Genomic DNA, 24,874 nt, shown 5'->3' with positions numbered 1-24,874 from the left:
AGAGCATGAGTGCATGATTTCCGAGAGATCTGTGCAATTCCTTACTAGTCCTTGTGTGATACTGATGGGGAATCGAACAATTGTAGGTAGCGCATACCCCATCAAATAACAGCTGGGGTATCAACAGTGGAACTACACAAGTCATGTCATTTCCTAATACCCAGGACTGTATAGTGTTTAGGGAGCATCACAAACATTTAAAGGGAAGCTGTCACGTGTAAAAAGGATATTAACCTGCAGATATGGGGTTAATCTGCAGGTTAATAGCATTCTGAACCTACCCGGCGCCTGCACATTGAACTCGCTGCCGAGAGGAAATGAGCTCTAAACATCCCAGCAGCTTTCCAGTTTCAGTCATAGAGGGATCAGTCACTGCTGTGTGTAAGGAGAGCGGCAGCTGTAACCGTGCCCCCTCACTGACTAATGGCTGCTCAGCATTAGAGCCAGCTGTCAGTTCGGGGGGGCATGGTTACGGCTGCAGCTCTCCATACACAGAGCGGTGACTGAACCCGCACCAGCGGTTCCATCATAACTGAATATAGAACACTGCTGGGAGGATTACAGTTTATTTCCTCCCAGCAGTGGGGTTCAATGTGCAGGTGCCAAGCAGGTTCAGAAAACTATTGACCTACAGATTAACTCCTTATCTAAAGGTTAGCCTTGGAACCCATACCTGGGGCCTCACAGGCCTGCTAGGTTACTTGTTTTCTATGGTAGATTTCTATGGTTACGCATTCTAGGGTTAATAGTGTTTTCCATTTGAAAGGTTCCTTTTGGAGGGAACCTGTCCCTCGTTTCATGTTGTCTGAACCACGGGCAGCATGAATCAGAGGCTGCACTATTACTGACAGGCATATTTAACTCTGAAATGCTCCGGCATTTCAGAGAAAACATATTTTGACATGCCAACCGGGGAGTATAGGGAAAAATGTGACTAGTCTGCCATGGCCCTCAGCCGGCATCTCATCACATTGATTGACGGGGCTCTCACATGTGTCTTTCATTCACCTGGACCAAAGCCGGGATAAGCCATCCGGGGCTGTGCTGCGCTAGTCATGTGTTCCTATGGACCCCGGCCGGTTTTTCAAACTATGTTTTATCTGAAAGTTTCAGAGAGAAACCTTACCTGTCTGCAATCGTGCCACGTGGCTGTGATTCATGCTGCCCGTGGTTTCAGTGGTATGACTCTCATGACATGTTCCCTTTACAGTACATTATCCAGAGAGAAAGGTGCTTTGTTGTGGTTTTTGTGGATTCTGCAAACTAAATATAAGGTAAATACAGTAGTTGCAAAAACATATTAAAGCCACAGAGTTTACAAGCAGAAAACTGTCAGATTATTGCATGCGGCCAACATTGCGTGTGTATTAATTCATCTCGTGTCATTATACAGATGCACGCTGACATGTAACCAGTGTATCAGAAAAAATATATATTTTAGGCAGTGATAAGCGCCAAGCAGCAGCTAACTAACGTATGCGACTTAAGATTTTGACTTGTTTCGTGACTTTCATTTTCCATCACAGTGGAAACTCCCTTATCTCACCCCAACAGCGACATGCAACCACCAGAGGCTCTGATAACCTCCGTGCTCCTTTAATGTTCACCCAGGATGTCCTATATTCTTAAGATGCACCAGAGTGTAATATTTTACATAGCACTAAATGTATTTGCAGTATTCAGGTCACCGCTAGTGTTCCTGCCGCCCATACAACCATTGATCTCGTGCTCCGGCTCTGATTAAACACTTCAAAATGTGTCTTTATATTCATGCTAAGGTCACAAAATATGCACAATTTGTTATTTTTGTATTTTTAAAGTACAGCTTGGTAGTTTACTAAAAGTAATATAGCAAGGCTGCGTTCACACAGACTGATTTATGCTGTGGCAAATTTACCAACTTTTATCAAAGGGTATCTGTTAAAAATGTTTGCATGTAGCACTCGCCTTTTACCAGGTCACACCTCCTCGAGCCCTCCACGCCATGTTCCTATCCTATGAACCTACGATTTGTCACTGGGACTCTGATGACTAAGAATCCCATCATCACGCCCAAGCAACCCTCTAGAAGCGCTGGTTTCTGGGAGGCTTTACCAATGCCCAGCAAATTTGCAAACTCTTCCAGGAGTTCAGGGGGTCTCTTCTGTATCCAGGAGCCTTCCAGATAGTTTAGGAAAATGGGCAAGCAAGCCTCAGGAGAACACAGACACATAATATGACTCTGTAATAAGCAGTTATGGAAGTAGTGGAGTTAGCTAGCTCTGATACCAGCAGTTTAACCTCTCAGGCAGGGATGAGCAAACCCAAACTGTAAAGTTCAGGGTTCGTACAGAACACGGACTTTACAAAACCTCAGTGTCTGAGTTCGGAGTTCGGGTACTCTTTGTATGTCAACCACCCCAGGGGCGGACACTGACAGCTTGGGGCCCCTGTGCACGAAATTGTGCCTAGGCCCCCCTTCTTCTATCGCAACACAGCTGCAGATATATTATATATATATATATATATATATATATTTGTAACATACAGTAATTATAACACAACAATAATGTATGTATTGATACCCCCTTCTGACATATTTCTTGTAAACTTTCTTATTTGTGTATAATTCCTCACCTATTTTAAATTGCAATATTTGTTTAACATTATAACAATAACAAAATATAAATGTTAATATTATTGCTACACCCCCATATACTACACCTGTAATATACTACATCACTATACTCCCCATATACTACACCTGTAGTATACTACATCACTACGCCCCCCTTAAACTACACATGTAATATACTACATCACTACACCCCCATATACTACTACATCACTACACCCCCCATATACTACACGTGTAATTATACTACATCACAGCACCCCCCTATACTACACATGTAACATACTACATCACTACACCCCCCATATACTACACATGTAATATACTACATGCCCATATACTACACCTGTAATATTCTACATCACTGCACACCCCATGTACTACCCTGTAATATACTACAGCACTATACCCCAATATACTACGCCTATAATATTCTACATCACTACAACCCCATATACTACACCTGTAACATACTACATCACTAAACCCCCAATATTAGTCACCGCTCACCTCTCCCTCCTCATTATCCCCTCCTTAGGCTATTAGTAACCTCTCACCTCTTCGTAAGGGACTCCGCTGCGCTGCTTTTTCTCTTGTACGGGCCCCCGCCGCTTCTTCTCTCTGCACAGGCCCCCGCAGCACTGTTTCTTCTCTCTACCCAAGTCGATGTAGCACCGCTTCTTCTCTCTGCACGGGCCATGCAGCACCACTTCTTCTCTCCGCAGAGGTCCCCGTAGCACGGCTTGTAGGTGAGCAGAGACCCAAACTGCCCAATCATTGCCTTTCAATGAGGTTCGAGCTCCAGGATCAAATTCAGGTCAAGCCCGGGTCAAGCTCGGGTCACAAACTGAACTTTATCTAAAGTCCGGCTGAACTTGGCGAACCAGAACTTCCACGGGTCCGCTCATCTCTACTCTCAGGTGCTGGGGTGAACAAAGACCATAGCATCTGAGCTAAGTGGTTAGATTGGCGAAAGGGACTTTTGTCCCATCTGATGGGCCCCTGCAATATAATCTGGGGAACCCACTAAGTTTTTTATTGGTAGCCCTCTGTCCATTATTGGCTCAATTTTGCACCTTCACTTTGAGTCCCAATATTTCACCCCTGTTGAGAGTAAACAGCAAAAACCAATGATAGGATGTTGTAGGGTCAGATGGATAATCTTTCTAATGCCCTGAAGAAAACATTATGCACTGTATTTTTTGGACTATAAGATGCACAGGACCATAAGTTGCACCTAGGTTTTAGACGTGTAAAATAGGAAAAAAAATGTGAATCAAAACATGTGATCATAATGCACTGTTATGGGGGATATCTGTTGCTTACACTGTTATGGAGGTAATGTCCTCCAATTCTGTACTAATGTCCCCCATCCTGGGCTCCTTTCAGCTATATATGTCCCACTTCCTGGTATACATGATCCCCATTTTGGGCTCATCCTGGTATATACAGTATGTCCCTAAACCTGGTATATATGTCCCGTATTATGGGCCCATCCTGGTATATATGTTCCCGATCCTGTTATATATGTCTTCCATCATGGGCCCATCCTGGTATATATGCCTCTCGTTAAGCTGCACACATAAAACAAATAAACAAATCTGCTCACTTACTTTCCACTCCTCTTGTGCCCGTGTCCTCTTCTGATGTTGGCAATTGACTTTGGCTTGTAATCAATGGTCAGCCCATGACATCACTGCTAGAGATGAGCGAACCGGTCCCGGTTCGGCTCGAGGCGGTTCGCCGAACGGGGGGTCTGGCTCGAGTTCGGCTCGTCGAACGTTCGACGAACCGAACTCGAGCCCATAGGAAACAATGGCAGGCAATCACAAACACAGTAAAACACCTAGAAAACACCCTGAAAGGTGTCCAAAAGGTGACAAACAACTCACAACATAACACAAACACATGGGAAAGTGACAAGGACATATACTCATGTGAAAACAAAACAGCTGGACAAGGAAAAAGAGGGAGACACACAGATATATGAGTATATGCAAAGAAACATCGATTCCATTATTGTGCAACTTGAGCCCTGCTCATTTTAGGCTTCCAATCTGGATAAATTGCCTGAGCTCGCCACGTACGCCTTGAGGATCTTGTCGTGTCCTGCAGCCAGCGTTCTCTCGGAACCTGTCTTCAGTGCTGCTGGGGGTCTGCTGGCAGATAAGCACACGTGTCTGTCCACTGACAATGTGGACCTGGCTCTCAGAGGACTTTTCTTCCCCTGGGTCAGCCAGGGGAGGCGAAAGGCACGCGTATTTTTGAGAGTGCTTCATGCAAAGCATCTTTTTCTTTGTCAAAAGGGGGGCTCAACCGATGCCAGTCAAGTGGGGTGTGTGTGGCCCAGTTAGTGGCAACGAGGGAGACTGTGGTTGGAGTCCCCTCGCTGTGTCTCTAAAAGAACCAAGATGAACAAGTCATGGCTCTCAGAGGACTTTTCTTCCCCTGGGTCAGCCAGGGGACGGGAAAGGCACGCGTATTTTTGAGAGTGCTTCATGCAAAGCATCTTTTTCTTTTTCAAAAGGGGGCTCAACCGATGCCAGTCAAGTGGGGTGTGTGTGGCCCAGTTAGTGGCAACGAGGGAGACTGTGGTTGGAGTCCCCTCGCTGTGTCTCTAAAAGAACCAAGATGAACAAGTCATGGCTCTCAGAGGACTTTTCTTCCCCTGGGTCAGCCAGGGGACGGGAAAGGCACGCGTATTTTTGAGAGTGCTTCATGCAAAGCATCTTTTTCTTTGTCAAAAGGGGGGGTCAACCGATGCCAGTCAAGTGGGGTGTGTGTGGCCCAGTTAGTGGCAACGAGGGAGACTGTGGTTGGAGTCCCCTCGCTGTGTCTCTAAAAGAACCAAGATGAACAAGTCATGGCTCTCAGAGGACTTTTCTTCCCCTGGGTCAGCCAGGGGACGGGAAAGGCACGCGTATTTTTGAGAGTGCTTCATGCAAAGCATCTTTTTCTTTGTCAAAAGGGGGGGTCAACCGATGCCAGTCAAGTGGGGTGTGTGTGGCCCAGTTAGTGGCAACGAGGGAGACTGTGGTTGGAGTCCCCTCGCTGTGTCTCTAAAAGAACCAAGATGAACAAGTCATGGCTCTCAGAGGACTTTTCTTCCCCTGGGTCAGCCAGGGGACAGGAAAGGCACGCGTATTTTTGAGAGTGCTTCATGCAAAGCATCTTTTTCTTTTTCAAAAGGGGGCTCAACCGATGCCAGTCAAGTGGGGTGTGTGTGGCCCAGTTAGTGGCAACGAGGGAGACTGTGGTTGGAGTCCCCTCGCTGTGTCTCTAAAAGAACCAAGATGAACAAGTCATGGCTCTCAGAGGACTTTTCTTCCCCTGGGTCAGCCAGGGGACGGGAAAGGCACGCGTATTTTTGAGAGTGCTTCATGCAAAGCATCTTTTTCTTTGTCAAAAGGGGGGGTCAACCGATGCCAGTCAAGTGGGGTGTGTGTGGCCCAGTTAGTGGCAACGAGGGAGACTGTGGTTGGAGTCCCCTCGCTGTGTCTCTAAAAGAACCAAGATGAACAAGTCATGGCTCTCAGAGGACTTTTCTTCCCCTGGGTCAGCCAGGGGAGGCGAAAGGCACGCGTATTTTTGAGAGTGCTTCATGCAAAGCATCTTTTTCTTTGTCAAAAGGGGGGCTCAACCGATGCCAGTCAAGTGGGGTGTGTGTGGCCCAGTTAGTGGCAACGAGGGAGACTGTGGTTGGAGTCCCCTCGCTGTGTCTCTAAAAGAACCAAGATGAACAAGTCATGGCTCTCAGAGGACTTTTCTTCCCCTGGGTCAGCCAGGGGACGGGAAAGGCACGCGTATTTTTGAGAGTGCTTCATGCAAAGCATCTTTTTCTTTTTCAAAAGGGGGCTCAACCGATGCCAGTCAAGTGGGGTGTGTGTGGCCCAGTTAGTGGCAACGAGGGAGACTGTGGTTGGAGTCCCCTCGCTGTGTCTCTAAAAGAACCAAGATGAACAAGTCATGGCTCTCAGAGGACTTTTCTTCCCCTGGGTCAGCCAGGGGACGGGAAAGGCACGCGTATTTTTGAGAGTGCTTCATGCAAAGCATCTTTTTCTTTGTCAAAAGGGGGGGTCAACCGATGCCAGTCAAGTGGGGTGTGTGTGGCCCAGTTAGTGGCAACGAGGGAGACTGTGGTTGGAGTCCCCTCGCTGTGTCTCTAAAAGAACCAAGATGAACAAGTCATGGCTCTCAGAGGACTTTTCTTCCCCTGGGTCAGCCAGGGGACGGGAAAGGCACGCGTATTTTTGAGAGTGCTTCATGCAAAGCATCTTTTTCTTTGTCAAAAGGGGGGGTCAACCGATGCCAGTCAAGTGGGGTGTGTGTGGCCCAGTTAGTGGCAACGAGGGAGACTGTGGTTGGAGTCCCCTCGCTGTGTCTCTAAAAGAACCAAGATGAACAAGTCATGGCTCTCAGAGGACTTTTCTTCCCCTGGGTCAGCCAGGGGACGGGAAAGGCACGCGTATTTTTGAGAGTGCTTCATGCAAAGCATCTTTTTCTTTTTCAAAAGGGGGCTCAACCGATGCCAGTCAAGTGGGGTGTGTGTGGCCCAGTTAGTGGCAACGAGGGAGACTGTGGTTGGAGTCCCCTCGCTGTGTCTCTAAAAGAACCAAGATGAACAAGTCATGGCTCTCAGAGGACTTTTCTTCCCCTGGGTCAGCCAGGGGACGGGAAAGGCACGCGTATTTTTGAGAGTGCTTCATGCAAAGCATCTTTTTCTTTGTCAAAAGGGGGGGTCAACCGATGCCAGTCAAGTGGGGTGTGTGTGGCCCAGTTAGTGGCAACGAGGGAGACTGTGGTTGGAGTCCCCTCGCTGTGTCTCTAAAAGAACCAAGATGAACAAGTCATGGCTCTCAGAGGACTTTTCTTCCCCTGGGTCAGCCAGGGGACGGGAAAGGCACGCGTATTTTTGAGAGTGCTTCATGCAAAGCATCTTTTTCTTTGTCAAAAGGGGGGGTCAACCGATGCCAGTCAAGTGGGGTGTGTGTGGCCCAGTTAGTGGCAACGAGGGAGACTGTGGTTGGAGTCCCCTCGCTGTGTCTCTAAAAGAACCAAGATGAACAAGTCATGGCTCTCAGAGGACTTTTCTTCCCCTGGGTCAGCCAGGGGACGGGAAAGGCACGCGTATTTTTGAGAGTGCTTCATGCAAAGCATCTTTTTCTTTTTCAAAAGGGGGCTCAACCGATGCCAGTCAAGTGGGGTGTGTGTGGCCCAGTTAGTGGCAACGAGGGAGACTGTGGTTGGAGTCCCCTCGCTGTGTCTCTAAAAGAACCAAGATGAACAAGTCATGGCTCTCAGAGGACTTTTCTTCCCCTGGGTCAGCCAGGGGACGGGAAAGGCACGCGTATTTTTGAGAGTGCTTCATGCAAAGCATCTTTTTCTTTTTCAAAAGGGGGCTCAACCGATGCCAGTCAAGTGGGGTGTGTGTGGCCCAGTTAGTGGCAACGAGGGAGACTGTGGTTGGAGTCCCCTCGCTGTGTCTCTAAAAGAACCAAGATGAACAAGTCATGGCTCTCAGAGGACTTTTCTTCCCCTGGGTCAGCCAGGGGACGGGAAAGGCACGCGTATTTTTGAGAGTGCTTCATGCAAAGCATCTTTTTCTTTGTCAAAAGGGGGGGTCAACCGATGCCAGTCAAGTGGGGTGTGTGTGGCCCAGTTAGTGGCAACGAGGGAGACTGTGGTTGGAGTCCCCTCGCTGTGTCTCTAAAAGAACCAAGATGAACAAGTCATGGCTCTCAGAGGACTTTTCTTCCCCTGGGTCAGCCAGGGGACGGGAAAGGCACGCGTATTTTTGAGAGTGCTTCATGCAAAGCATCTTTTTCTTTTTCAAAAGGGGGCTCAACCGATGCCAGTCAAGTGGGGTGTGTGTGGCCCAGTTAGTGGCAACGAGGGAGACTGTGGTTGGAGTCCCCTCGCTGTGTCTCTAAAAGAACCAAGATGAACAAGTCATGGCTCTCAGAGGACTTTTCTTCCCCTGGGTCAGCCAGGGGACGGGAAAGGCACGCGTATTTTTGAGAGTGCTTCATGCAAAGCATCTTTTTCTTTTTCAAAAGGGGGCTCAACCGATGCCAGTCAAGTGGGGTGTGTGTGGCCCAGTTAGTGGCAACGAGGGAGACTGTGGTTGGAGTCCCCTCGCTGTGTCTCTAAAAGAACCAAGATGAACAAGTCATGGCTCTCAGAGGACTTTTCTTCCCCTGGGTCAGCCAGGGGACGGGAAAGGCACGCGTATTTTTGAGAGTGCTTCATGCAAAGCATCTTTTTCTTTGTCAAAAGGGGGGGTCAACCGATGCCAGTCAAGTGGGGTGTGTGTGGCCCAGTTAGTGGCAACGAGGGAGACTGTGGTTGGAGTCCCCTCGCTGTGTCTCTAAAAGAACCAAGATGAACAAGTCATGGCTCTCAGAGGACTTTTCTTCCCCTGGGTCAGCCAGGGGACGGGAAAGGCACGCGTATTTTTGAGAGTGCTTCATGCAAAGCATCTTTTTCTTTTTCAAAAGGGGGCTCAACCGATGCCAGTCAAGTGGGGTGTGTGTGGCCCAGTTAGTGGCAACGAGGGAGACTGTGGTTGGAGTCCCCTCGCTGTGTCTCTAAAAGAACCAAGATGAACAAGTCATGGCTCTCAGAGGACTTTTCTTCCCCTGGGTCAGCCAGGGGACGGGAAAGGCACGCGTATTTTTGAGAGTGCTTCATGCAAAGCATCTTTTTCTTTTTCAAAAGGGGGCTCAACCGATGCCAGTCAAGTGGGGTGTGTGTGGCCCAGTTAGTGGCAACGAGGGAGACTGTGGTTGGAGTCCCCTCGCTGTGTTTTACATGCTTTTAGAAGGGCATGAAATGGCTTGGAGGTTGACTTTCATCATATGCAAACTGTTGGCTACCAAAATGCTGCCTTTCCAACAACTGTGGTTATAGGCAATGAGGAACATACTGATGAAGATGAGACGCAGATACCCGATTGGGATGACAACTTAAATATTCGGTCAGGGCAAGAAGAAACTCGGTCTGAGGGGTAGGGGAGTGCAAACACAACAATTGATGATTAAGTTCTAGATCACACCTACTGTCAACCCACAGTCAGACACTCGAGGAGGTCAACAGAGGCGGTGGAGGAGGATGCAACCGACGTCGAAGTAACCTGGCGCCTTCCTGGACACAGTCGGAGCACTGGTAGCACGTCTACAACTGCATCCTCAGCCACCACTCTGCCTCTGAGCATTATTCGGGGTGGATCAACAGGTCGCATGGCCTCTAAGCCTTGCCTAGCCAGGTCCTTTTTTGACATAGAAAAAGATCGCCCAAATTATGTGATCTGTAAAATTTGTCATGGTTCTCTTAGTAGAGGTCAAAACCTCAGCAGTTTGACAACTTCTTCCATGAATCGTCACATGAATAAATATCATATGGCCCGATGGGAAGCTCACCGTGCTGCAATGCGGCCTAGCGGAGCGAACCATCCACCGCCTGCCCCTTCCAGTGCATCCGCGCGCTCGTCATCTTCTAGGACTGTGGGGACAGCTGTCACACCTGTTTTTCCACCCACAACTTCCACCACTGTAACCGCAACAGGCAGTTTGCTTGGTAGGTCGTCAGTTGGTTTGGAAGGGGAAACAAGTGAGTGTGTACAGCTCTCTCAGACATCGATAGCACCAACTTTGGATGAAGGCAACATCATGTCTCCGCCTGCACTTTCCTCACAAAGCTGCATTTTTCCAGGGACACCCGACTCAACACCGTCTACACACAGCAGCCAGATCTCTGTCCCTCAGATGTGGTCAAATAAAAGGCCACTTCCTGCGACCCATGACAAAGCGAAGAGGTTGACTCTATCCCTCTGTAAGCTGTTGACTACAGAAATGCTGCCTTTCCGCCTAGTGGACACACAGGATTTTAGAGACCTTATGTCTGTCGCTGTGCCCCAGTACCAGATGCCTAGTCGCCACTACTTCTCTAAGAAAGGTGTGCCCGCGCTACACCAGCATGTCGCACACAACATCACCGCTTCCTTGAGAAACTCTGTGTGTGAACGGGTGCATTTCACCACCGATACTTGGACCAGTAAGCATGGACAGGGACGTTACATGTCGCTGACTGGCCACTGGGTAACTATGGTGATAGATGGTGAAGGGTCTGCTGCACAAGTCTTGCCGTCCCCACGACTTGTGTGTCAATCCTCTGTCTGTCCAAGTTCCGCCACTGCTTCTGCATCCTCCACCTCATCTGGGTCCTCCACCTCCGCCCCAAGCCTGCCTGGTCAGGCCACCAGCGTTCTCACTGCGCAGAAGGAATCACGCACCCCTCATTACTATGCTGGTAGCAGAGCGCAACGGCATCAGGCGGTCTTTAGCTTGACATGTCTTTGAAATAGGAGTCACACAGCGACTGAGTTGTGGGCAGCTCTGGAGACTGATTTTGATAAATGGTTGTCTCCACTCAACCTGCAGCCTGGTAAGGCCGTGTGCGACAATGCTGCAAACCTGGGTGCGGCCCTTCGCCTGGGCAAGGTGACACACGTGCCTTGTATGGCTCACGTGTTTAACCTTGTTGTCCAGCAATTTTTAACACACTATCCCGGCCTAGATGGCCTTCTGACCAGGGCACGGAAACTGTCTGCAGTGCTCACTTCCGCCGTTCAACCGCCGCACCTGAGCGACTTGCATCGCTCCAGAAGTCTTTCGGCCTGCCGGTTCATCGCCTGAAATGCGATGTGGCGACACGCTGGAATTCAACTCTCCACATGTTACAGCGACTGTGGCAGCACCGGCGAGCCCTGGTGCAATACGTCATGATGTATAGCCTGGGCCAACGAGATGCAGAAGTGGGGCAGATCACCCTGATGGAGTGATCTCAGATCAAGGACCTATGCACCCTTCTGCACAGTTTCGACATGGCGACGAATATGTTTAGCGCTGACAATGCCATTATCAGCATGACGATTACAGTCATTTACATGCTGGAGCACACGCTAAACACTATTCGTAGTCAGGGGGTGGGACAACAGGAAGGGGAGGAACTACAGGAGGATTCATATGCGCAAGACACAACAACATCACCAAGGTCCAGACGTTCATCATCACCAACGCGGCAGGCATGGGACCATGGGGGACAGGGATCAACAAGGGCGCATGGTAGCAGGTGAGATGTTGAGGAAGGTGCAGGAGGACATGAAGATATGGAGGACGAACTGTCCATGGACATGGAAGACTCAGCAGATGAGGGGGACCTTGGTCAAATTTCAGTTGAAAGAGGTTGGGGGGAGATGACAGAGGAAGAAAGAACGGTTAGCACCTCTATGCCACAAACACAGCGTGGACTTGGTGCGCATGGCTGCGCAAGACACATGAGTGCCTTCTTGTTGCACTACCTCCAACATGACCCTCGTATTGTCAAAATTAGAAGTGATGATGACTACTGGCTTGCCACACTATTAGATCCCCGGGACAAGTCCAAATTTTGTGACATAATTCCACCCATAGAAAGGGACGCACGTATGCAGGAGTATCAGCAGAAGCTGTTACTCGATCTTAGCTCGGCTTTTCCACCAAACAACCGTGCAGGTGAAGGGAGTGATTCTCCCAGTTGTAACTTGACAAACATGGGACGGCCTCGTCATCTTCAACAGTCTACCCGTACCAGTAGGACCGTATCTGGTGCTGGTAACAGCAATTTTATGGAATCTTTTCATAATTTTTTTAGACCCTCCTTTGCAAGGCCACCAGAGACAACAAGTCTGACACATAGTCAACGGATGGAGAGGATGATACAGGAGTATCTCCAAATGAACATCGATGCAATGACTTTGCAAATGGAGCCTTGCTCCTTTTGGGCTTCAAATCTAGAAAAATGTCAAGAGCTCTCCAGTTACGCCTCGAAGATTTTGTCGTGTCCAGCTGCCAGCGTTGTCTCTGAACGTGTCTTCAGTGCTGCTGGGTGTGTGCTGACAGATAAGCGCACGCGTCTGTCCAGTGACAATGTGGACAGACTGACGTTCATCAAAATGAACAAGTCATGGATCCAGAAGGAATTTACTACCCCTGTGTCATCCTGGGGAGAGTAAATGCTTGTGGATTTGGAATGTGCTTGATGCAAATCAAAACATCCTGTTTGCAACTAGGGCACAAGTGCTGCCACTGATAAGGTGTCTGTGTGGGGCCCAATTTTTGGAAAAAAAGGGAGACTCCGCTTGGAGTAACCCTTGCTTGCTGTGTTTTTTAAAAATGATACAAGATGAACAGATCTGAAGGCAAGATGAAGCCAACATCATGTCTCCGCCTGCACTTTTCTCACAAACCTGCATTTTTCCAGGGACACCCTACTCAACACCGTCTACAGACAGCAGCCAGATCTCTGTCCCTCAGATGTGGTCAAATAAAAGGCCACTTACTGCGACCCATGACAAAGCTAAGTGGTTGACTCTATCCCTCTGTAAGCTGTTGGCTACCGAAATGCTGCCTTTACGCGTAGTGGACACACAGGATTTTACAGACCTTATGTCTGTCGCTGTGCCCCAGTACCAGATGCCCAATCACCACTGCTTCTCCAAGAAAAGCATGCCCGCGCTACACCGGCATGTCGCACACAACATCACCACTTCCTTGAGAAAATCTGTGTGCGACAGGGTGCATTTCAACACAGATACTTGGACCAGTAAGCATAGACAGGGTCATTACATGTCACTGACTGGGCACTGGCAAACTATGGTGAGAGATGGAGAAGGGTCTGCTGTACAAGTCTTGCCGTCCCCACGAGTTGTTTCAATCCTTGTTCTGTATGTAGAAGTTAATACACTGCTTCTGCCTCTTCAACCTCGTGTGGGTCCTCTACCTTTGCGCAAACCCTGTGTGGTCAGGCCACCCTTCCTTGCAACTGCGCACAAGGACTACCACACACCTCCTTACTATGCTGGCAGCAGAGCTCAATGCCATCAGGCGGTCAAAGTTTTACTTTGAAATGTATGGGAAATGTGAGTCACACCGCTATTACAGAGAATAGTAGTCAGGCAGGGTCAAAACATTAATTGAGGAACAGGAACAGAATGGGACGGCCAGGACTTAATCAGAAAACAAGCAGAGGTGAAATGCGTATCGGCCAACAAGGTACATAAACAGCAAGCAGGAAAAGTAGTCAGGTAACAAGCACACAAAATCATAAAACTGAACTGGGGGTAAAATTAACCAGAGGTTCATAGCTATGTCTGGCAGTGGTCTGCAGACAGGATGGGCATAAAAAAGGGTGTGGTGTCTTCCCATTGGTTGTAGCTGAATGATGGTATTTCATCTGTGAGATACCCACCAGCTACATTCAGCCAGAGATTCTGCATCTGTCAAGGTAATGCAGCCCAGTGGGTGAGCATAACCTGCGTCCACCTGCGCCGCTGGCATCGACTACTCTCCCATCATCAGCACTATTCATGAAAGGAACACGTTGTCACCTGGCGACCGGAGTACAAATTGACGGAGCGGACTCCGTTGGTGACTTAACAGCCGTGTGCGGCAATGATGCAAACCTGGCTGCGGGCCATCCTCAGGGCAATGTGACACACGTGCCTTTTATGGCTCACGTGTTGATCCGAATTCTCCAGCAATTTTTAAAACACCATCACGGCCTACATGGCCTTGTGCAGCGGGCACGCTCGCTATGTGCTCACTTCCATCGTGCGCACACAGCAGCTCAACAACTTTCATCACTCCGGAAGTCTTAGGGTCTGGCAGTTAAACGCCGGAAATGCGATGTTCCGACACGCAGGAATTGGAATCTGCACATGTTGCAGCGTGTGTGGCAGCACCGCAGAGCCCTGCTGAAATACGGTAAGACATATAGCCTGGGATAAGTTGATCCAGAGGTGGTGCAGATCACGCTGCTGGAGTGGTGTCAGATCAAGGACCTATGCACCCTGCTACACAGTTTTGAAATGTCGACGAAGATGTTTAGCACTGGCAATGTCATTCTCAGCGTGACAATTCTGGTCATCTACATGATGGAGCACACTGTAATTATTATTCGGAGTCAGGTGTTGGGACAAGAGGAAGGGGAGGAAGTACAGGAGGAGTCATATGCGGAAGGGATAACAAGATCTACGAGGTCCAGATGGTCAGCGGCACCTATGCGGCAGTCATGGTGAGGGAGAGGGATTAACAAGGGCGCATAGTATCAGCAAAAAGTGTTGATGAAAGTGCAGGAGCCCATGAAGAAATGGAGGACGAACTGGCGATGGGCATGGAAGACTCAGCAGATGAGTGAGAGCTTGCTCACATTTCGGTTGTGCGAGGTTGTGGGTAGAGGGCAGAGGAAGGATGCACGATTCTCACCTCTCTGCCACCAACACACCAAGGACTTGGTCCTCCTGGATGCACAAGACACATGAGCGCCTTCTTGCTGCACTACCTACATGACCCTCGGATTGTATGAATTTGAAGTAATCCTGAATACTGGGTTGCCACACTGTTAGATCCCCGGTACAAGACAAAATTTGGCGAACTAATTCCTGCCATAGAAATAGACGCACGTATACAGGAGTATCTGCAGAATGTGGTACGCAATCTTAGATCTACTTTTCCACTAAACACCAGTGCTGCACAGAGTGAATCTCAACACTTTGTCATGGATAGGAGGAAATGGTCTTTTACTTGTCCACATCGGAGGGACCGAGGGATGGCTGCTGTGCTGAGATGGCGTTGAGTACGGTGTCCCTGCACAGTTGCACTTTTGGTCATATCCCAAAATGAGTTGAAAAAGGACAGATGCTGTTGGAAAGGGGAACAGGTGTGTTGGAAAGGGGAAAAAAATTTTGGTCCGTGGATTTGGTGGTTAAACAACTGTAACATTTGCTGAAGAAACAACATCTGTTACAGTGGGACTGGCAGATTTGGATAAAGTGGTATATAATCTGTGACCGCTATATAACAAAAATTAATAAGAAAAGAAAGAGAAAGGTATATATCACCTTCAGCAGTCAGTGTCCACCGTGCTCCCAGTTGGAAAAGGAGAGGTTGGCAACTTGAAGGTTTGGTGGAGGATACAGAGCTGTGTGGCTATGAAACTAATAGTAGCCTGAACCGAGTTAGACGCCATTCGGATCTGGAGACTGTGAGCCCTGTTAGCGTCACAGGGTCCACATGCCCACCCAGCCCAGGAACTCCCTGTTAACAACACAGGGGCCATTGAGTACGCTGACCGTGTGCGTAGGGGCCACACCTGTGGACAGCAGGCGCATCAGCAGCAGCAGGCCTGTTAATGCCACTGGGCTGCACAAGCAGGACTGTTAGGACAGGAGCTGGTCTTAACCGTTCTGCGTTACCAACTGTGGTGGTGGCCTGCATCCACCACCCTATCCCTGCCTACCTCTGGCCTAAAGCCGCAATGGGTTCAACACATGGAGGTGTGCTCTTTCGGAGCATAATAGAAGACTGCGCACCTCCTTGTTGGCTCCAGCCCCTTTTATAACCTGGGTCCGCCCCAAACCAGGGTGAACCACAATGCACCTCCTGGAGACAAAAGCAGAGTGACACGTCATGAGTGGCATAACTAGCGTCCTATTTGGAAACGCAACTTCAATGATGACCTCATGGCTGCCATGACCCAAACACCTCACCAGTCATCGTCTGACCATCAATAATGCGGTGACAAGTCATAGGTGTGGGCCTCTGCAAGCCATTTGGGAGGACACCTGATGCCCTGTGGTCTATATGGGACCCCCACATCAGGGCCAGGGCCAAAGAGTTCATTACCGGACCTAGTCTCTGATGCAGGAAGTGCCTGAGCATGCTCAGTAGCATGAAATACAGTCTCTGAAAAAAGACTATCAGCTTTAGCATGGTGTCTAGGCACAAAACAGGACTTAGACCCGGCACAGAATGCAAGCACCTGTGCAAAGAGGCTTTTCACACTTAGTGTGGGAGCATGCGCTGTATCCCGAAATGAAGACTTAGCGTCAGGAATGGCACAGTCAGGCTGAGCATACTCACTAGGCGAAACACTGTAATTATGCTGCAGCTGGGGTACATCGGCACACGCATGCGCACTAGCTGCCTCTCCACACTTAGACGTGGAGGGGAAATTTGTCTTGGAGATGCTGTCTATGAACAGAAGGAAAAGCTAAAGGAAGCCTGACTTTCTATCCCTCCGAATTATGAAATGCAGCAATGAATTCCATGAGTTTGCTATAACATTAGCGTAGCTAAATGTGCATGAGGGTGTGATGTAGAGGTGCTAGAAATAGCTTGTCACCAGTGGGGCACTAATGGAATACAACAGCCAGTTCTATGATGCCACAAAATGGCAGTATTTTGTGCTATCATTATAGCTTATTAAAAACAGAGCACGAGGTTGTCATGCAGAGGTGCTGCACATAGATTTGCAGTAGTGTGAATAGACAAAAGTACAATAGCCACGTTTAGGATACAACTAGGTACACTGAGTGTTTGCTAGTATAATGGCTGAGTTTAAAAAAGTTTGAGTGTGCAATGCAGGCAGATGTCCTGCAAATATCGTTCCAATACTGTGAATTGACAAAAGTACAATAGCCACGTTTAGGATACAACTAGGTACAGTGAGTGTTTGCTAGTATAATGGCTGAGTTTAAAAAAGTTTGAGTGTGCAATGCAGGCAGACGTGCTGCAAATAACGTTCCAATACTGTGAATAGACAAAAGTACAATAGCCACGTTTAGGATACAACTAGGTACACTGAGTGTTTGCTACTATAAATGGCTGAGTTTAAAAAAGTTTGAGTGTGCAATGCAGGCAGACGTGCTGCAAATAACGTTCCAATACTGTGAATTGACAAAAGTACAATAGCCACGTTTAGGATACAACTAGGTACACTGAGTGTTTGCTACTATAAATGGCTGAGTTTAAAAAAGTTTGAGTGTGCAATGCAGGCAGACGTGCTGCAAATAACGTTCCAATACTGTGAATTGACAAAAGTACAATAGCCACGTTTAGGATACAACTAGGTACAGTGAGTGTTTGCTAGTATAATGGCTGAGTTTAAAAAAGTTTGAGTGTGCAATGCAGGCAGACGTGCTGCAAATAACGTTCCAATACTGTGAATTGACAAAAGTACAATAGCCACGTTTAGGATACAACTAGGTACAGTGAGTGTTTGCTAGTATAATGGCTGAGTTTAAAAAAGTTTGAGTGTGCAATGCAGGCAGACGTGCTGCAAATAACGTTCCAATACTGTGAATTGACAAAAGTACAATAGCCACGTTTAGGATACAACTAGGTACAGTGAGTGTTTGCTAGTATAATGGCTGAGTTTAAAAAAGTTAGAGTGTGCAATGCAGGCAGACGTGCTGCAAATAACGTTCCAATACTGTGAATAGACAAAAGTACAATAGCCACGTTTAGGATACAACTAGGTACACTGAGTGTTTGCTACTATAAATGGCTGAGTTTAAAAAAGTTTGAGTGTGCAATGCAGGCAGACGTGCTGCAAATAACGTTCCAATACTGTGAATTGACAAAAGTACAATAGCCACGTTTAGGATACAACTAGGTACACTGAGTGTTTGCTACTATAAATGGCTGAGTTTAAAAAAGTTTGAGTGTGCAATGCAGGCAGACGTGCTGCAAATAACGTTCCAATACTGTGAATTGACAAAAGTACAATAGCCACGTTTAGGATACAACTAGGTACAGTGAGTGTTTGCTAGTATAATGGCTGAGTTTAAAAAAGTTAGAGTGTGCAATGCAGGCAGACGTGCTGCAAATATCGTTCCAATACTGTGAATAGACAAAAGTAAAATAGCCACGTTTAGGATACAACTAGGTACACTGAGTGTTTGCTAGTATAATGGCTGAGTTTAAAAAAGTTAGAGTGTGCAATGCAGGCAGACGTGCTGCAAATAACGTTCCAATACTGTGAATAGACAAAAGTACAATAGCCACGTTTAGGATACAACTAGGTACACTGAGTGTTTGCTACTATAAATGGCTGAGTTTAAAAAAGTTTGAGTGTGCAATGCAGGCAGACGTGCTGCAAATAACGTTCCAATACTGTGAATTGACAAAAGTACAATAGCCACGTTTAGGATACAACTAGGTACACTGAGTGTTTGCTACTATAAATGGCTGAGTTTAAAAAAGTTTGAGTGTGCAATGCAGGCAGACGTGCTGCAAATAACGTTCCAATACTGTGAATTGACAAAAGTACAATAGCCACGTTTAGGATACAACTAGGTACACTGAGTGTTTGCTAGTATAATGGCTGAGTTTAAAAAAGTTAGAGTGTGCAATGCAGGCAGACGTGCTGCAAATATCGTTCCAATACTGTGAATAGACAAAAGTACAATAGCCACGTTTAGGATACAACTAGGTACACTGAGTGTTTGCTACTATAAATGGCTGAGTTTAAAAAAGTTAGAGTGTGCAATGCAGGCAGACGTGCTGCAAATATCGTTCCAATACTGTGAATAGACAAAAGTACAATAGCCACGTTTAGGATACAACTAGGTACACTGAGTGTTTGCTAGTATAATGGCTTAGTAACAATGAGTTGTAGTGTGCAATGCAGGCAGACGTGCTCTGCAAATGTCTTTGCACTAGTGGGACTATAGCAAAGTCCAATAGCCACGTTTAGGATGCCACTAGGTACACTGAGTGTTTGCTAGTAAAATTGCTTAGTTTAAAAAAGTTGGAGTGTGCAATGCAGGCAGATGTGCTCTGCTAATATCTTTGCACTAGTGGGACTATAGCAAAGTCCAATAGCCACGTATAGGATGCCACTAGGTACACTGAGTGTTTGCTAGTATAATGGCTTAGTTAAAATGAGTTTGAGTGTGCAATGCAGGCAGACGCGCTATGCAAATGTCTTTGCACTAGTGGGACTATAGCAAAGTCCAATAGCCACGTATAGGATGCCACTAGGTACACTGAGTGTTTGCTAGTATAATGGCTTGGTTTTAATGAGTTGGAGTGTGCAATGCAGGCAGACGCGCTCTGCAAATGTCTTTGCACTAGTGGGACTATAGCAAAGTCCAATAGCCACGTATAGGATGCCACTAGGTACACTGAGTGTTTGCTAGTATAATGGCTTGGTTAGAATGAGTTGTAGTGTGCAATGCAGGCAGATGTGCTCTGCTAATGTCTTTGCACTAGTGGGACTATAGCAAAGTCCAATAGCCACGTATAGGATGCCACTAGGTACACTGAGTGTTTGCTAGTATAATGGCTGAGTTTAAAAAAGTTAGAGTGTGCAATGCAGGCAGACGTGCTGCAAATATCGTTCCAATACTGTGAATAGACAAAAGTACAATAGCCACGTTTAGGATACAACTAGGTACACTGAGTGTTTGCTACTATAAATGGCTGAGTTTAAAAAAGTTTGAGTGTGCAATGCAGGCAGACGTGCTGCAAATAACGTTCCAATACTGTGAATTGACAAAAGTACAATAGCCACGTTTAGGATACAACTAGGTACACTGAGTGTTTGCTACTATAAATGGCTGAGTTTAAAAAAGTTAGAGTGTGCAATGCAGGCAGACGTGCTGCAAATATCGTTCCAATACTGTGAATAGACAAAAGTACAATAGCCACGTTTAGGATACAACTAGGTACACTGAGTGTTTGCTAGTATAATGGCTTAGTAACAATGAGTTGTAGTGTGCAATGCAGGCAGACGTGCTCTGCAAATGTCTTTGCACTAGTGGGACTATAGCAAAGTCCAATAGCCACGTTTAGGATGCCACTAGGTACACTGAGTGTTTGCTAGTAAAATTGCTTAGTTTAAAAAAGTTGGAGTGTGCAATGCAGGCAGATGTGCTCTGCTAATATCTTTGCACTAGTGGGACTATAGCAAAGTCCAATAGCCACGTATAGGATGCCACTAGGTACACTGAGTGTTTGCTAGTATAATGGCTTAGTTAAAATGAGTTTGAGTGTGCAATGCAGGCAGACGCGCTATGCAAATGTCTTTGCACTAGTGGGACTATAGCAAAGTCCAATAGCCACGTATAGGATGCCACTAGGTACACTGAGTGTTTGCTAGTATAATGGCTTGGTTTTAATGAGTTGGAGTGTGCAATGCAGGCAGACGCGCTCTGCAAATGTCTTTGCACTAGTGGGACTATAGCAAAGTCCAATAGCCACGTATAGGATGCCACTAGGTACACTGAGTGTTTGCTAGTATAATGGCTTGGTTAGAATGAGTTGTAGTGTGCAATGCAGGCAGATGTGCTCTGCTAATGTCTTTGCACTAGTGGGACTATAGCAAAGTCCAATAGCCACGTATAGGATGCCACTAGGTACACTGAGTGTTTGCTAGTATAATGGCTTAGTTAAAATGAGTTTGAGTGTGCAATGCAGGCAGACGCGCTATGCAAATGTCTTTGCACTAGTGGGACTATAGCAAAGTCCAATAGCCACGTATAGGATGCCACTAGGTACACTGAGTGTTTGCTAGTATAATGGCTTGGTTAGAATGAGTTGTAGTGTGCAATGCAGGCAGATGTGCTCTGCTAATGTCTTTGCACTAGTGGGACTATAGCAAAGTCCAATAGCCACGTATAGGATGCCACTAGGTACACTGAGTGTTTGCTAGTATAATGGCTTAGTTAAAATGAGTTTGAGTGTGCAATGCCGGCAGACGCGCTATGCAAATGTCTTTGCACTAGTGGGACTATAGCAAAGTCCAATAGCCACGTATAGGATGCCACTAGGTACACTGAGTGTTTGCTAGTATAATGGCTTGGTTTTAATGAGTTGGAGTGTGCAATGCAGGCAGACGCGCTCTGCAAATGTCTTTGCACTAGTGGGACTATAGCAAAGTCCAATAGCCACGTATAGGATGCCACTAGGTACACTGAGTGTTTGCTAGTATAATGGCTTGGTTAGAATGAGTTGTAGTGTGCAATGCAGGCAGACGCGCTCTGCAAATGTCTTTGCACTAGTGGGACTATAGCAAAGTCCAATAGCCACGTATAGGATGCCACTAGGTACACTGAGTGTTTGCTAGTATAATGGCTTAGTTATCAGTTGGAGTGTGCAGAGGACAAGAGGGTACAGTGGCAGGATTGTGGTGCTCTGGGTAGAGGAATGGAAGCCTGCCTTTCTATTCCCTCCTAATGGTGAAATGCAGGTAGGAAATCCCTGACCTGGGCTACACAGACGCTGTTGCTGTTTGCAGGACCTGTCACCTATGGCTCTCTGACCCTGCCGGTTGGAGCCCTTAAAAGGACTGCTATAAAGTGCTCTCCCTAAGCTGTCTAACGCTGTGTATGCAGCGCATACAGCTGTATCGGCTATAGGACTCAGGAAGACGGAGCTGCGACAGTGATGTCTGACACCAAAGACGCAGAAGGCAGATAATGGCGTCCGTGAAGAAAATGTCCGGTTTTATAATGCAGGGACATGTGACATGCAGATCCTATCACACATGCCGTTGCTTCTCTGGCTCAAAGTCCACTTAGCTGTGTGTGTGTCTGGGATTGGCTGACATGCTGGCCCGCCCCACAAGACGCGCGCGCTTAGGGAAGGAAGACAAGAAAAAAAAAAAAAAAAAATGGCGATCGCCATTATAGAAACAGCAGTGATCTGAAGGCGCTGTTCACGCACACTATACACTGAAATGTGATAATAGTTTGATTCACAGAGTGACTTACACTATTACAGCAGAAACCAAGCTATGATTTAGCTGTTTTTTGGCTGCTAGAACCGTTCTCGAACGTTTCTAGAACTACCGAGCTTTTGCAAAAAGCTCGAGTTCTAGTTCGATCTAGAACATGCCCCAAAATCACTCGAGCCGCGAACTGGAGAACCACGAACCACGAACCGCGCTCAACTCTAATCACTGCCATGCACCCCCAGTTACAGGCCGATGTAAGCTGCTTGCTAATCCAAAATTAACATTTACTGCTCCCCACACTCGGGATTATGGGTGTGGGGAGCAGTGAATATTCATTCTCTTTAATAACAGACACATGTGATTGCCCCAATCGCTACAGTAAGCCGGTGACTGGGGAAAACAGGTGTTAGCAGCAGCTTCAGTGCCGAGAGTAGAGTGTGATTATGGGTGTGGGGAGCAGTGAATATTAATTTTCTTTAATAGTGGGCAAACCTGATTACCCCAGCCCACGGCTTCCTGCAGCGGGGAACCAGCTCCTGCCTCCTGTAACCTGCTCCACTGCTGCCACCGCTCCCCCCTTAAAGGGAGCCAGGCACTTCCAGACTATAACACGCACCCCCCCCCATTTTCCTCCAAAATTTTTTGAGAGAAAAGTGCGTGTTATAGTCTGAAACATTTGGTAATATGGTAAGTAAATTCCCACTCCTTATCTTGGTATCATTATAGTTTATTTAATTATATTATTATCAACTCATATAAGTAGCACAATATTGGCGGTATCCAAAAGTAGAAATAATAACAGCACAAATTGATTAAAAAATGTTACATTTATTCAATACAAAAAGGCATAAAAACAAGAAGGTAGATGGATAAAAAAATATAAACTGATACAAGACAGGAACAGGTAACACGTTTCTGGCCCAAAGTGGCCCTTAAGGCCGCTTTACACGCTGCGATATCGATACCGATATCTCTAGCGTGGGTACCTGCCCCCATCTGTTGTGCGACATGGACAAATCGCTGCCCGTGCCGCACAACATCGCCCAGACCTGTCACACATACTTACCTTCCCTGCGACGTCACTGTGACTGGCGAACCGCCTCCTTTCTAAGGGGGCGGTTCATTCAGCGTCACAGCGACGTCAGTGCTGCGTCACTGAACCACCGCCCAATAGAAGCGAAGGGGCGGAGATGAGCGGGATGTAACATCCCGCCCACCTCCTTCCTTTGCATAGCAGCCGGGAGGCAGGTAAGGAGATGTTCCTCGTTCCTGCGGTGTCACACGGAGCGATGTGTGCTGCCGCAGGAACGAGGAACAACTTCGTTACTGCTGCAGTAACGATATTTGAGAATGGACCCCCATGTCACCGATGAGTGATTTTGCACGTTTTTGCGATGATGCAAAATCGCTCATAGGTGTCACACGCAACGGCATCGCTAAAGCGACCGGATGTGTGTCACAAATTCCGTGACCCCAACGACTTCGCATTAGCGAAGTCTCCCCCTTAAGTCTAAACCTTAGCACAATGTTGGGGTAAACATTGTAAGAATGATAAAATATTAGTTTGCAATCTATAAATCTACAATCTTTTATACAAGCCTGTAATTCAAATACTATATTTTTATGCTTTAAAATACAAAAAAAAGCCTTTATTTTGAATTTAACATGGTTTGCAGGACGCTCAGTGATACCGCGGATGATGAATGTGCAGTTGTCTGACACTTTAGTTTATTTTTGCAAAGTGTTAACAAGCTTTTCTGTTTATTTTAGATGTCAAAACTGCGAGGCCTTTACTTCAATGATGAACACGACAGCCCCTGCCACATGGTGGACAACTATCGGCCACCGCAGCCACTGAAGGGCCGAGAAGTTAGAGCCTCCTTCCACTAAGATCAGGACCGTCCATCTGCACCGAGATCAAACCTGGAACGCGGCTGCAATGTTTCATTATCTCGGGCTGTGCACACTGGTAGCAGTTATTTCACTATGCGAAATCTCTAATCCCTTAGTGAGTATTAGGATCTGATTAATTAAATGTGAAAGTCGAGAGACATAGGCAAATCATTAATAATGTGAGATGTTGCTTTACAGCTTAACCAACAGTAGATGCTACTGATTCTCTTCCACAAATAATGTTGCACTAATATGGCGGCGGGGGGGGCGTGGGGGCGTGGGGGGGGGTTTGCTTTGCCCATAAGAATTAAGAATATGTCTTAAAAAAGAAAACTTGAAGTACACACACTGCTCTGTATGACTTAATGTGAACTCGTATGTTTTAAAATCTTATCTATTTGTTGCATTAAAAAATATAGATTTTAATAGGAGTGTATATATTTTGACTGTATATGACAGAATATAAATGAAAAGTCTTATTGGTGCTTACTTTGCACATAACATGAAGAAAAAGGAGACTATATATATGTATTTTTCGATACCTTATTAAAAATTGCTACCGCAAACCGCTGTGAGTGATGTTTCCATACATTTACATACAGTCGATCGCTTGACATCTGTACGAAATAAGGCTATGTGCACACGTTGCTTTTTTATGTGCTTTTTCTGCATATAAAAAGCATGTTTTGGAAGAAAAAAACGCATTCGATAAAAATGTGCATTTTTATGGCATTTGCACGATTTTTCATATATGTTTTTCCTGCTTTTTGTACGTTTTTTTTTAGTCATGACGATCGCGGAGATTTAGGC

General features: G+C 46.8%; 1 protein-coding gene across 1 annotated transcript in view; it reads left to right on the top strand.

The window, feature by feature from the left end:
- LOC142317114 (carbonic anhydrase 2-like) overlaps positions 1 to 24,630 on the top strand; it is a 74,609-nt gene extending 49,979 nt beyond the window's left edge. The window contains exon 8 of the mRNA XM_075353122.1: positions 23,942 to 24,630. Within this exon, the coding sequence (XP_075209237.1) occupies positions 23,942 to 24,061 (120 nt within the window). The 3' untranslated portion in view covers positions 24,062 to 24,630. The remainder of the gene's footprint in view (positions 1 to 23,941) is intronic.
- The last annotated feature ends 244 nt before the right edge of the window (positions 24,631 to 24,874 follow it).

Source organism: Anomaloglossus baeobatrachus, chromosome 6 (genome assembly GCF_048569485.1).
Source record: "Anomaloglossus baeobatrachus isolate aAnoBae1 chromosome 6, aAnoBae1.hap1, whole genome shotgun sequence".
NCBI lineage: Eukaryota > Metazoa > Chordata > Amphibia > Anura > Aromobatidae > Anomaloglossus > Anomaloglossus baeobatrachus.
Note: the sequence above shows the minus strand (reverse complement) of the source record. Positions and strands in the feature narration are given on the sequence as shown.